This window comes from Eurypyga helias, unplaced genomic scaffold (assembly GCF_000690775.1).
Source record: "Eurypyga helias isolate BGI_N326 unplaced genomic scaffold, ASM69077v1 scaffold34504, whole genome shotgun sequence".
In the NCBI taxonomy this organism is placed as follows: Eukaryota; Metazoa; Chordata; class Aves; order Eurypygiformes; family Eurypygidae; genus Eurypyga; species Eurypyga helias.
The window spans coordinates 3628-17958 of record NW_010246191.1 but is presented as its reverse complement, the minus strand read 5'-3'; the positions used below and the strand labels follow the sequence as shown (position 1 = coordinate 17958).

At 38.8% G+C, this 14331-nt stretch overlaps 1 protein-coding gene across 1 annotated transcript in view; it reads right to left on the bottom strand.

The window, feature by feature from the left end:
- ST8SIA4 (ST8 alpha-N-acetyl-neuraminide alpha-2,8-sialyltransferase 4) overlaps positions 1–14102 on the bottom strand; it is a gene marked incomplete at its 5' end in the record, with an annotated part of 19830 nt that extends 5728 nt beyond the window's left edge. Inside the window, 2 exons of the mRNA XM_010150323.1 lie at positions 4133–4390; positions 13971–14102. Of these exons, the coding sequence (XP_010148625.1) occupies positions 4133–4390; positions 13971–14102 (390 nt within the window). The remainder of the gene's footprint in view (positions 1–4132; positions 4391–13970) is intronic.
- Positions 14103–14331: the final 229 nt, after the last annotated feature.

The following is a 14331-nucleotide window of genomic DNA, read 5'->3' as shown; positions in this document are numbered from 1 at the left end:
TTTCCTGAATAGCTTTTATGTTCAGGTTCATATCCAGATTCCTGTAAGAATCAAGCAGTCTTGAATTCAAAGATTCTTGACATTTTAAGAAACACTTGGATGTGAAAGTAAAATTCTAGGCTCAACCACAGTTCAAGACACCCGACAAACTAACAGTTGGAGCACCCAGTCCACTTGCAAGGAGCACATCACCCCAGTAGCTGTGTATATGTAGCACATCCTTTCCCTGGGTTCTTCAAATAAAGGTGTGCAGCAGCACTGTGGTAACTTTCACATACACATATACCCCAAAAATGACATGCACAAACCTCTTATCTCCCCTGCTGAATCTAATGATTAGTAAAGTGGATGAATTCTCACATGTTCTGTATACTTGTTTGGCTCCTAATAAAAACCTTGATATAACACAGAGAAGATCTCATGAAAGCTGAAAGCTGTGTGCAGGCTCAGGTAGAGCATAATTATGGATTCTATTCACACACGGGAATCACAGCTGTCTTTTAAGATATGACATGTAAAATACAACGTTATTGACCTGATATCTCCATTTATAACACAAGTTCTCAAGAATCCTGAATTTTAGACTGATTTCACTTTAGTTAGAAGATCCATTTTTGCAACATCACCCACTAATAACAACACAGTGAAGCTATAGAAAAGGTCTAAGTGGTGTTTAGAAGCAGTGACAAAACACATTATCTATATCTTTATTGTGAGCTCTTGCTGCAACATTACCCATGAATTATAGACTTTTACTGTTCATTCCAATACCCTGATTTTGACATCAAAATAAAGAAAGGAATTTCTATCACTGGAAGTTTGTTGCCTATGAAAAATAAAAATAAAAAAACCCCAAACCCTACAGTAGTGAAATACTGAGAAATACATTTCACTGTAAGAAAACCTGAGAAATGGAACTTAGTAGTTTCCTGAATACCTGTATCTTTGCCTTTTAATATGAAATACCTTTACACATTACTGTCTCTAAAGGCATATTCCATAGGGCAATTATCAAAATACTACAGAAGTGTTACTATTCTAATACAGAAAAATTTAGAACAGTTCCGTAACACCATGAGGACAGAAAGGATTAAAAAATGTTTATTATCCTGGCAATAAATTAAGTCAAAATGATCGTTTTCATTGCTATGTAGAAATAGTCTGGGTTCATCAGTTTGGAATGTAGAAAAAAGCAGTAGTCTGAGCACTGAAAAATGGAGAACAGCAAAAATGGCAACATTTAGACTAAGGCTGTTCTGAACATTGTCACACTTCTTAATCGAAACAGTCAGTCAATGAACAAATGGATTAGTGAAGCCTTCCTGCATTTCAAACTGATCAGAAAACTACTAAATTGAAAGCTCTGTATTATCAACAAAAGGAGTAAGCAACTTTAGGAGAATTTTATCCTTTTATCTCAGGATAATTATAGAAAGAGTCAGGCCACCCTGCGTTTTCTACATCTGGATGGTCATAGGACACCTATGTATTTCAGAAACCACTTTGAACAGAATCTTTGATCATTTGTATATGGGTTTACAAAAGTCACTTCATACTGATGTTTCCTCAGCCTTCTAAACTTATGATCTTAAACTTCCTCCCATATCACCTATTTAGGAATTACCCCCCTTAAAAAAAAAAAAAAAAGAGGCTGCCCCAAATTTGGAATTATAAATGCTTATGGAGGACACACAGTACTGTGACCCACCAGCCAGCATAGGTAGCACCAGGTGCTACGTACTGACTGAGTAAGAGATTCAGCTTCATAAGACATCTCTGTATCAGCTGTCGCACCATGGTGGACTGCCTGGAGTAGTGGTCAGGCAACGAACGTTCCAGCACCTGAAGAAGTCGTAAGGTGAAGCCAGAAAAGGGAAAATGTGGCCACAAGAAGTCTGGCTTTCTCCAAGGTTCTCCTAAGATGGAAGCCACCCATATCTAACTTGACTGGAAACACCAAAGTTACACTGGTTCTCCCCCTTTCTCAGGCAGATTAGTCACTGAGCTAGAACGCCTGAAGATGATGTCTTTCTGGCTTTCTTCTGATTTCATTTAATGTTTTAATGTAGAGTAACAGTTTGTAGGAGGAGACAGAGGATAAAAATGGATTTGCCACATTTGAAAGATGGAAAAGGTCTAATGAGCTAGTCATGATGTATTCAGATGTTATAAGGGAAGAACCATGGTTTTTTTAATGTCTGTTAAATTGCCAATTTTGCTTTCAACAGACCTGCTGGTTCTGAGCATCCAGTTCTACTGACACAATGGTTATGCTCCAAGCAAGGTGTATTAAATACATATTTAAACACAAAAGCTGATACAGTTTCTGATGCTGTGAGAATAAAATATGGCCTTATGTCAGCAAGTAATTAAAATCAAGCCAAAAGTTCAGTAAATACAGTAAATCTGCTTATGCCAACAAGATACTATCTAGTTTGCAAAAATTATCCTTATTTGTGCACTTTCAGAGATGCCTAAAGAAGAATTGTATTATTCTACTTGTAAAATTTGCTGACAGAACTATATGCTAGCTTGTAGGGACACATTATTTGACTCTAGGTGCCTATTTTTGAACCTTTTTCATACTAAAAGTATTCTAATTATCTGGTGTCTCTGTCAGATCAATGTTCTTTGAGAGGCATTGTTATAAAGAAGGCACTAAATATGCTGGAATTTTCCAAAGGAAGATGGACGGTTATTAGTAACTTTGGATGACTTTGAAGGACATTGACAGATATTATCGAATCTAATTTAAGTGCTAGATACTAACATTCTTCTTTACCCTTATAAAGCGTATCTTCTATCTCTTTATCAGCTGTTACTAACATCTTCACACCACCTTTATAGAAGCACTGAAATTCAGGATATTGCGTTTATTTTAATGTAATGCAAATACTGCTGGATGTCTGTTGTGTCTGCTTCCACAGATCTTTAAGTTTTTTTCATTAAATTAATAGTATTGTTGGGTTTAGATCTAACATTACAACTGCTGCAATAAGGAACAACTCTCCCAAAAACACTTTTGTTTCAGATCTTAGAAAAAACACACAGTACTATCAAAATCAACAGGATAATATATTTAACCAAAATGGTATGACATACTTGTCACAGCACATAGGCATAATGTACTTAGCATCAGGAGATTCTATAGAAGTGTTGCTCGTCAGCCTATACACCTAGCTGCATAAAGTACATACAGTAACTGTTTTTCAGAACACCATCAGGTGATGAGTAGAAGAGTGCATTTTACTTCTAGAGAAATCAGCTAAAAGCAAGGAGAGGAACAGAGTGTCATGGTACATTGTAGTACCAGAATCCTAACAGCAGTACAGGTGAGTGGTAACCAAGTATGCTGGTACCATTAGATCACATGATTACAAACCATGACATGTAAAACATTTTTAAGATGTAAGAAGAGGAATGTAGGAAACTATAACTCTGAAGAATAATTTGCCTTTTCCTTTAGCTCAAAATACAAATAAATTCATTGTTATTTACTTTAAATGGATGTAATATTCCCATCCAGGGATACACCATTTCTGACTGATATGTGAAGTCCAATGGTATGCTATTGTGCATGTTTGAATGAATAAAAAGTAACACATATCAACATTTTTACCCAAACAGCAGGGACACATTTTTAGAGCAGTGTGAAGGGATTACATGTGTGACTTCCAATTACCTTAATGGCAGCCATCTGATTCAACATCAACACATCACACTGAAATGTTACCCCATGCTGCACCTAAGTAATGTAGGAGTTTACAACAGCCCATCTTTATTGGCTGAGAACTAAAAAGTGTATTTTTGAAAGAGAAAACACTATGCATTTATTCTACCAAGGCCTCCCCCAGAAAAATTATTTATTTTGTCTGGAATAAAACCAACAAAGAGCAAAATAAGAAGCACAAACCTTTCTCCTCTGGCCCTTGTTTTATTTTCACTGTCAAAATAATCTTCTTGACAACATTATGGGCACGTATTTAAAACTGGGGAATCACACAGCAAAGGATACTGTTTCAGATTACTCTCACATAATGCCCGAAATCTATCTCTCAGATTAAAACACTTCTGCCAGCTTTTCTCCAAGAAACATAGCAGGCTGTATCTTCGACAGCAGATGAAAACTCACCTTATTACAAAGTCATGGCTATCAATCTCTTTCCCACATCCACTGTCCAGAAGGATGCCAGAATTCCCAACAACTGCACAGGTTTTAAATCGGCGATTCTTCATTGGGGAAACTTCAGGGAGAAGGCTGTGCAAATCCTGAGAAATGTTTAGGGTGCGACGTCTGTCCAGTACGTAATGAATTACATCTCCTGGCTTGAAGCTGCTTTTGACCACTGAGACATCTCTTTCAGCATCCAAGAATCGAAGAATGTTCTTTCTGGGTTGACAGAAAAATGCAGAGATAAAACCCAACACTCACTGCTCATATGGAGTTTATCTAATAGTAATACAGATGGTACACAGCATACAGCAAAAAGCAGAGGGTAGACAGTGTCAGACAAAAGTAATTTCCCATGCTCTGTGATGGAGTTAGAGCAAAGCTGTTAGGACAGAGTTCAAATCTTGGTTACAGTATGACACAGAAATACTACAGTGATAGAGCTTAATAACTTCCTACAGATGAAGGCACTGGGAGACCAAGGGAAGATGACTTTGGAAATTAGAAGGTGTATTACTTTTTAGTATTTTACAAAATTTTGGAATAAACACATACTTGAAAAAGGACCAGAGCAGTTTGTTTTTGCAGAAACATAGTTAAATATGAGATACTTATGATTTAGGAAATAAATGCTTAACTACAATCTCATCTCTCACAAATCAGCTTGGTTCAGGAATGACCATGTTTTCTTACAGATTCTTATTTCACCAAAAGCATAACATATTCAGTTTAGCATAAATTTGCTCCTAATTAACTGAAGTTCAACCCAAGTAATCCTAATTAACTTGAAATAAGAACACCCACAGTCTTTCGTACCAATTAAAAAAACAAATCAGTTGAAAAACATACTGCGAATTCAACTACTGCAGCTCAGGGTCAAGCTGTTAGCTGAACTCATATAAACAGTTATGAACCCTATCATTGTTTCAACCAGGTTAGTTCAACCCTTTACCTTGCTTCTCTGCAATTAATTGTTTAAACTATTAGCCAGGTTCAGACACACATGACCAACATAAGGGGGTTCAACAAGCTACCATGGGTCAAGTGAACTATGGTAATTAAACTCCCAGGTCACAGCAAGTAACAGGTTAAGAATGTCTGCCTAAATATCAGCTGAAGAATTTAAGTCATGTTAATTCTACCTGCTTACAGGGGTGCGGGGTAGGGGGTCTAAAAACTGACACACGTTCCATACCTAAGTTCAAAAACGACAGTTTTAATGACTGCAGCTATGTAACGACCCATACCTTCACTGGCAGTGTCAAGCAGTTTCAGTGCACACTCATCCTTGCATGAAAAGCTGGAAAGGACTCCAGGCCAGAGCTGCAGGAGCCACCGGTAGCTCAGGATTGCGAGTGAGGAAAGCCTTCCAAGCCTCTGTCCCTCCCTGCTCTGCCAAGCCTGAGGCATAAAGATGACACCCGAACTTGGGCACAGACATAAGTACAGTACAGTTATGGAACAGACTGGGGGAGCGCTGAGCTGGACCAGCGTCTGCACTAGGTCTTAATGCAAATAGAAACTTTTGCCTCTGTGACTCCAAGACAAGAAGAAAAACAATAACTCTGTATTTTCCACTGCTGTCAGCAAGTAAGGTGGAATTTAAAACAGAACAGACACTTGGTTGAGTTATGAGAATGATACTTTCATGTAATAAGTTTTTAGAGCAGAACTTCCTTAAAGTAGATCAAAACAGGAAAAGATAACCAGAGATGGTACTCCAGCAGTTGCAACACCCACTGAGAGACATGAAGGGGAAATAATCCCCCGCATGTGGAGAGGGATGAACTAGAGGAACACTATGCTCACCAGCCAGCCCTTGTGTCATGGCCTCAAGAGGGAAGAATACGTCTGAACCTTGCAACCAGTGACACAAAATACGCACTCTGGAACTGACCTTAAAAGCCACAGGGGAAGTGAAACATGACAAAAATAGTTTTTCAAGTGTTTCTTCTCATTTCTTAAACTGGGGGAAAAAATACAAATAAAAATATAAAAAATGTCTTGGGCTGTCTGTTACAGCCATGATGTATGAATGAAGCCACATCAGAGCAACGAGAGCTTGTGCTGAGGCATAAGAGGGACTCAGAAGAACAGAGCAGGAGAGACAGTGTTAAAATCCCGAGTGCATAAAGCTGTTGTAAGGCCAGGCAAGGCATTTCTGTAAAAGGAAGATGAAGACTCCAGCCTGGTATTTGAATGGACTCTCCATGGGTTTAATAAGCTTCATTTTGTGGGTTCTCTGCAACAGATATATAAATGGCTACAAAGTGAAAAAGAGCAAGAAAGAATGCGTTGCCCAATCTAGCAGTGTTAAAAATTACTAGAATTCTTCACTGCTGAAGAACAGAGCTACCAGAGCTGTGGTTGAAAGAACATGATGAATACACCAGAAGTTATCAATAACATCAGCCAAACTATCAAGAGACTTACTTCACACGCACTCGAACGTGGGAAGGGGTGACCACAAATGAGTCTCAAAAAGCAAAAGAAATTATTGAAATGTACAGAAACCTAGGGCTCTGACTAAAAAGTCATGTGATCACCAGAAGATTCGCTTTAGCAATTTAAAGCAATGATACCTATAATGTATGAGACTAATAGGGTGTCTGTTAGCAAACAAGTGGCAGCATTTGTGCATGAATACAGTATCTTGTGTATTATTTTAAAACATAAGAGGAAGGAGGTGAAGTTAAGCAAACAGTGCCAAAAAAATAGAACTGCCTTGGCTTCCATTATTTATTTGGTTACCTACAGTCAAAGCTTATTTATCTATGTGCTTACATATGTTCATAGAAGTCCTCCAAAGGGTTTCAAGTGGAACTGAATTACATTCAGATCATCTACCACTTATTTAACAGAGCTGAATTTTCAAAAATGTCTAGGATTTTTCAGTAAAATTGAGATGGGTAAAAGTCACTGAATCTTAGTATCTTCTCACATTAAAAAACGTTTTCTTAGCAGAAGCTGTCAGTAGCATATTCAATTAAACGTATGCATGGGTATTACAGGACACTTAAGGATCCTTGTATAAGATGTGTAATGACACTAACACTACAATATTTTAATTGATTCATCTTACTGTATCCAGATATCTTTTAATACTGAAAGAAATAAGATTAAGAATGCAGTATTCATGCTATTGTTTTAAGTTCCTCTGTGCTACTGACTCATCTGTACCATGGGCACAGTAGTACTTCCCATTTTCACATAAATGGTAAGAGAAAAAACATTTACTAAGGGATATGACAAAAACAGAAAGAACATACATGAGTGTCTCAGTCTTGATGCTGGTTAATAATAAGAACTTGTTTAAAGCTCTGTTCTGTCCCAAAAAAAGCACTGAAAATAGCACAACAAGGTTATTGTGATTAAACAGACATGACAAAATAAATTTAAAATAGGTGCTAATCTACATCCAGCTGCATACAAAATTCAAAAGTATTGAATTGTATTTCCTAAGTGGAGGAAGGAAAAAACCAGCATGATTTTTAGTAAGCCTTGAGGCAGAGGTGTTCTGCCACCTTAAGCTAAAATATGTAAAGTAACTATTTTACTTCAGGTGATCTCCGAGTTTTGTTTTGATGAATAAAGCTGTCCCTGGGGTGTGGCCAGAGCCCTTTGTGAGCAGGTGAGGCAAGTGGCTCACTCTTATCTGAAGCCAAGCAGCTGTCTGCAACATGTTTACATAACTCACAGAAACATGCCCTCCCAATCTGTGGTTGACCCAGGGTTTTTCTTTGATAACCAGAAACAGATGTTCATAGTACTTAAATACCAACTACAACTCCTGGTTATCTGATAAAAGTACATGTAGCAAACAACATTGCCTCTGAACAGCTTTCCAAATGATGTAAATACATGTTGCTCTGGGGCAACATGTTGACATTTCTACTTATGTGCATTTTTCTGGTTTTATTTTGTACACTAGTCTTTGTACTACACAACTAATAATGGCAAACTCTCCCTCATCTGCTTCAGAATTGCATGGATTAAGGAAAGAAAATAAATACTTAAATATTTGACTTACGATTACAAATAAATGTGTATTTTCAGACATTGTCAAGAACACTGATGTATGACTTATAACATTTTCCCTGAGAAAATAATTCCTTTTGAGCAAGGCAGTGCCAGAAATCCTCCCTGCTGGCGCATCTGGACTTGTCTGGACCCTTAGCATGAAGGGAAGCCCCTGAAGTGCATCCTCAGCACCCAGGAAGCTGGGCTAGCTCACCAGCACATTACAGAGACAGAGACAGACTAAGTGATCATGTCCACACTCCACCCCCAGTGAAGATGTGCCTTTATCAACATCACTGTATTTATCTACTAATACACTCCTGATAACCTCCCACGGTGGGGACTCAGCGAACTCCCCACGCAGTCTATGTCAGTGCTTCCCTAGCCTTACCAGCAGCACCGTATTCCTTGTGCTAGTACGTCTTTCCCACAGCAACTGAAGCCTGTTCTTGTTCCTTACAGCTTTCCTGTGGAGGACAGACTATACCTTACTCTTGGCAATAGCGTTCATTTACCTGAGGCTAAGAAGCCATCCAACTTTTTTTAAACTTTTACTTTTTAATTGGGCAGGTCATATGTTGTAGGTCTCTGACTCCTCTTGTTGCTTTCCTGCAGGCTTTCTCTGATCCCCACAGGTCTTCAAACAATTTGATTTTCTAACCATAGCAAGTCTTGACACTGCTTCACGCTCCCCAGTTGGAAGGCAGAAGGTGGCTCTCAGCCTTTGAAACCAGCAAAGACTACAGCCTAGGTAAACAATATTTTTTGCCAGCTGAATTAGTTCAATTAAAAAACAAACCAAGAACGAAGTGTGTGGTAACACAAGGTCACAGCCTGTCCTGGCAGATGGCTATCGTTAGAGCTCCTATTGGCCTCCTAGGAAACAGTGGGGACCCTGAGTGTTTGCACCTCTGTTGGGTTTAGCTTCAGTCTGACTGAAAGGGAGTTTTAAGAAAACCTATTCAAGGAAAGCAGCATTTAGAATCGACTCACAGATAGTTTGTGTTGGAAAGGGGCTTTAAAAGTCATCTAGTCCAAGCCCCAATCTGGATTTGTAAAACACACCTAACTGCAACTAACCATGGAAACGTTTCCTGGTATTTCCCAGCCTGTGAAGGACCACACAAACAGAAGTGCCATATTCCAGGAATTTGCTGTCTGGCTCTGCTCCCACTCTAGCCTGTCTCATGCCCTTCAGGACACCCCCTCCCTGTGATCAGAAAGGTCACACTTCAGTAGCTAAAGCACACACCAATTGGGCAGAAATCTTCAGTGGGCACGCAAAAGGAAAAGAGGGTTTTTAAACAGAGCATGACCTAACTACTAGTTACCATATGAAGGCCAGCCATATGTCAGCTTTTCACAAAGTTAAGCAAGTTAGAGTCAAAAAAAAAAGGAGTCAAAGGAGTTAATCACCCCAACTGACAGTGACCACTGACTTTTCGGTTGATGCAAGGGTCTAAGGAGGTAAAAACCTCTTAAGGTTTATTATGACTAAACCAGGCTAGAGAACCCCAGTTTCACGTCTTAAGAGACACACAAGATCAGAAGGAAATGTTGCAACTGGCGCCAAAATATTGCTCCCAAAGCTTCAGAGCAGTTGTACTGCTCCATTGCCAGTTCAGTATCTACTGCTTGCACTTCTGGGACTTACCATAGCTGTTTCATACCAAAATGAAAGATAAGCAATGATAATAATCTGAACCTTTCAAAGGAGGAAGTTGTGCCTTTTTTTTTTTTTAATGATGCTGTTAACATCTTACAAGTTCACACACTTTTCTGACAGGAAATTTCCACTCATCAAGTTCTCTGTTATATTGCAAAGAGATAACTACATCCTCAACACTTTTTTTTCATTTGAATTTCCTGCAATTCAAAGTCTTCATCTGTTTCTTCCAACATAAATGCCCACATTTAGTCAAAAATAAGTTGAAGAAGTCACACACGGAGATGTCAGACACTACTTCATTTCACACTGGTCACAGATGCGCTGGCATCACTCCTTTGTGGAAGGCTTCCCCAGACAGGTTTGTATCATCTTACCCACATCTCTCCTGAAAGTATGGCCTTCAAGACAACTGAAATTTCCTAATTTTCATAACTGGAAAACCTTCACATTGCTAAAGTAGAAAGAACTTTAAGACACAAAACCTTACAGACAGTGGATTCCTCTCTTCATTACTGAAGTCAAACAAGCCAAACAAGAAGTCTTCCTCCCTTAAGCACTGGAATTACCAACTATTCTTCAGAGAAGTTGTCAGCAATCAGAAGGTAACATCAGTTGGAGAAATATTCCACTAGAGCGAACATGACTGTCCCGGAAGTCTTAAGTAATTAAAATGAGGGATATCTCTCATTCTCACCTCAATCACAGAAAGTCTAGTTTTGTTCTAATGACTGCTTAACATCTCCAAAGAGCTGCTGCCCTCCCAAAGGGCTGCTGCCCTCCCTAGACTGCCTCTTCTGGATGCAAAGTCACAGAGAGCATCTTGTGAGACCCAAAACCCAGTGTAAACTTTTCATTCTCCCATGGGGTCCTGATAAAGAGGATTTTCCACTTGTTGACTCCTATCTGAGCCTGGCCTTGCCAAGAATTCATAGGACCTTTGAGGCTGATCATAGACTAGTCACTAACCTGAGGAAAAACAAGATAGCAAGAGATGATGCCCGTAGTCAACAAAGCAAATAGCAAAGCACAATATTCCAGGTGCCAGCCAACCAACTACAGACATACCATTGATCAACAGCCCTTGCACAAAGCAAAACTCACTACCAAATATTTTCTGTGCTTTAAAACTGCTAATGTGGGTGTCAAGCTGATATAAGACACAAAAGCAGCTGCCATTTATGGGCGATCAGAAGTTTTATGAAATGCCTTTACGCTGTACACTAATGGTTTCACAAATTATTTCTCCTCTGCTAAGAACTGATAGTTTTTTATATATTATTCAACATACTATTTTTCTTTCTTAACATTCTTTGCTATGGTCCACCTCACACCACAAGACCATCACTGTTCATGATAACAGTTGCAGTAATAACAGTATGAATCATCTTCACAGTCTACAAAGTGCATGTAACGTAGTTTGGAGGGCTGAACAGTTAGTTTAACCATGAGAACATTCTAGGAGATTATGCTAGAGACATTTGAAGTTAGTTCTGACAGGTCCATGAGTATAAAAATATTTACGACTAAGGTGCTTCTTACTGCTGTGACAGGGAAGAAAGGTGTATAGCAAACCGCCTGTAAAAGTGAAAGAAGAATGCACATTGTTTAGTCAGCATCAGAGTGGAAAACATATCACCAGGGGCTGCGTGTGGCATCCTCAGGAAAGAATGCCAAACTTCCCCGTCTCACCGCTCAATACCGTAACTGAATATACTGTGCATGACAGCAAAGAGGATTTCTGGAAAGAATATGACTGGCTGGTAGCACTGATTCCTTTCATAGAGTTTATGTCAGATTTTGGCCCTAAATCACATTAATCTAAAATCTTTTACTGTTTCAGTGAAGATACCTGCTCTCTGACCCGCTTTGTCATCTCAAAACAAGATTAGTGACGTGGACATCTAAATAACCTCAGCTTGCTGCTCTGTGCTGTACAGAAAATCTTTACACTGATAAAGTAGAACCTTTAGTGCTTAAACCAGTGTGCAAGGTACATTTTTTTTCTTCACCGTACCACTGAGACCAAAACAAAGTTGTCTGGACAATTTTTAAAACTCACCGCATAATCACATAACAATGCTTCTTAACAACACATTAGCAATTTGTAAAATGAGAGAACTTTCCCCTGCCCACCAACAGTAAGGGAGAAACTGATTTTGAAACTCACAATTTTAGTAGATTTAAACAATACACATAAAGTAACAGGCTTAGAAAAATCTAAAGTGTTCTCTACCATTTTACCTCTTTGTCTGAATGATGTATTTTGCTTTTGAAACAGGTGAAAAAATGAGCATAACTCATACTCCATTTTCTCTCTTAATTTTAATCAAAAATTTGTTTTAATACTTGACTTGTTTGTTGTTTGGCTTGAGCTGCAGGGTGTGTTGGTTCTGAAATACGACAATTATTTTTTCAACAAAATGTCAGAAAAGAGTTATCTGACTCTACTTACACTCTGGCTTCCAAATCAGTTTATTTCACAGGTAAAACAGTGTGCCATTTTCTCCTAATTGTCAGAGCCATAACTTATGATCTGAATTTCCTCTGAAGTTACTCAATATTTCTCCAAATTAAATTGTCAGATATATGCATATAAATTTTAAATACTCTTACAGGTACAGAAAATCTGCTTTTCTTTCCCACACTACCTTGGAGCAGGAGGTAGTCTCTACAGAACTACTATACACCGATCAAAAAGGCTGCATCTGAACAGATGGTCCTGTTGAGCTGTATTTTAAGGTGACCGCCATACCTTCACCCGTAGGAAACTCAGGTGGCCTGGTGAGCAGCTGAGTGCCTGAGGGTCCCTTAGTCTAGTCACTCAGGGAGTGGGGGCTCCATAGAGCACTTGCCAGACAGCAGCTACAGGCTCCAGAGTATTATTTTAGGGCCTACCCAAATCTTGCCATTCCTTCCATCCCTGACACTGTTCCTCAGCTTTCACAGTGAGGCTGCACTATGTCTATCATAGCACAAGATTTCCAGAACATCAGTCCTTTTCTACAGCTTCATACGTTTCAGAGCTGCCCATAGCTTCTGCACGTTTCAGAATTATGGACATAAAATAATAGTCATTTAAAAAAAATATACAGAAGTTCCTCATTCAGAGAAGCCAGGCTTCAGTAAAAAAGAAACATTTCCCATTTAAGGGTTTTGTAAAAACAGAGAGGGAAATAAGATAGAAATCACATTTTAAATAGATAAAGTTTCTATTAAAAACCGTAATATTCAGAAAATCAAAGTTGTCTTTACAATGTGATTGCTTTTGAATTAGTTATTTTCTATCATTTCTATAATTTTTCACAGAATGTGACACTCCTTGCCCTCCACACTGCCAACCCATGGCTCACACACCACTTTCACAGGCCACCTTCCTGATTAAGAGAAGGGAAAATGTGATGACAATACAACACACTAAGAGGCTTCCGCTTTCTCTTCTCTTCTCTCAGGGCCCAAGATAAGCAGACTCACCATAACTACAAAGACACAACAGAAGTGTCACTCACTTTAACTCTGTTACCGTGTTTCCCTCCTTTCAGGGCTCTTTCTGGCTTCTCTGACTTTAGTAAAGAAAACTGCCAAAGATGTAGGTATTGTCAGACCTCGTGACTTGGACCAGCCACAGACGGGGTTGGATCCACAGCACCTGATGTCCTAGCTCTTGACTCCTACATCTAAGTTGTCTGCCTGAACTCCCTTTGCAGGTAAGAGAAAAAAATGTGCATGTTCGAGGTACTCCCATCTGTTCTACTTCAGATCTTTACGATGAGAGGAAATCTTCATAAAAGCGCCAGTTTCTCACCACTGACTGCAAGACAGTTCTACATAACCAGCTCAGATGTGGACATCCATAATGTAGATACTGACTGCATGGGTCTGACTGACACCGACACATGAAAACATTTTATTTATTCTTACGAAGGATGGTTTGACTTTAGAGTCTAATGTATTTGGTTGCATTTAACACTGAACTCTAAATATGTACAGTGATAAAACATCCTCCCGCAACCGTAAATCAAATGACTGTTTTCCAGACCAGAAGAATAACAGGCAATATGAAATTAATTATAGGTTATGTGAAATTAACTGCTTTGTATTTAAGACACTCACCTTATTTCCAGTACCAAAGAAGAATTGATTTTCCAACCTTCTACTGCATGCTGGAAGATTGAGGAGCCACCCTTTCGAATTATCTTATCAGAGCTATTGATCATTGATCTACTCAAACTCAGTTCACCATCTCTGCAATGCAACATAGAAAAGACATAATTACATCAAGGCTAACTCTCATTTTAAGTCATTTATGACACAAGCACCAGTGATCTTTCCTCTTCTTCACAACAAAAAGAAGCAATTATCTCTCTGCTTGCCAAAGAAAATAAACTGTACCTGTGAAAAATCTATGGGACACCTATATCTAATACTTAAATATGCAATTTAAGAGCTTCAATTTGTTTACATCTGTGATGAA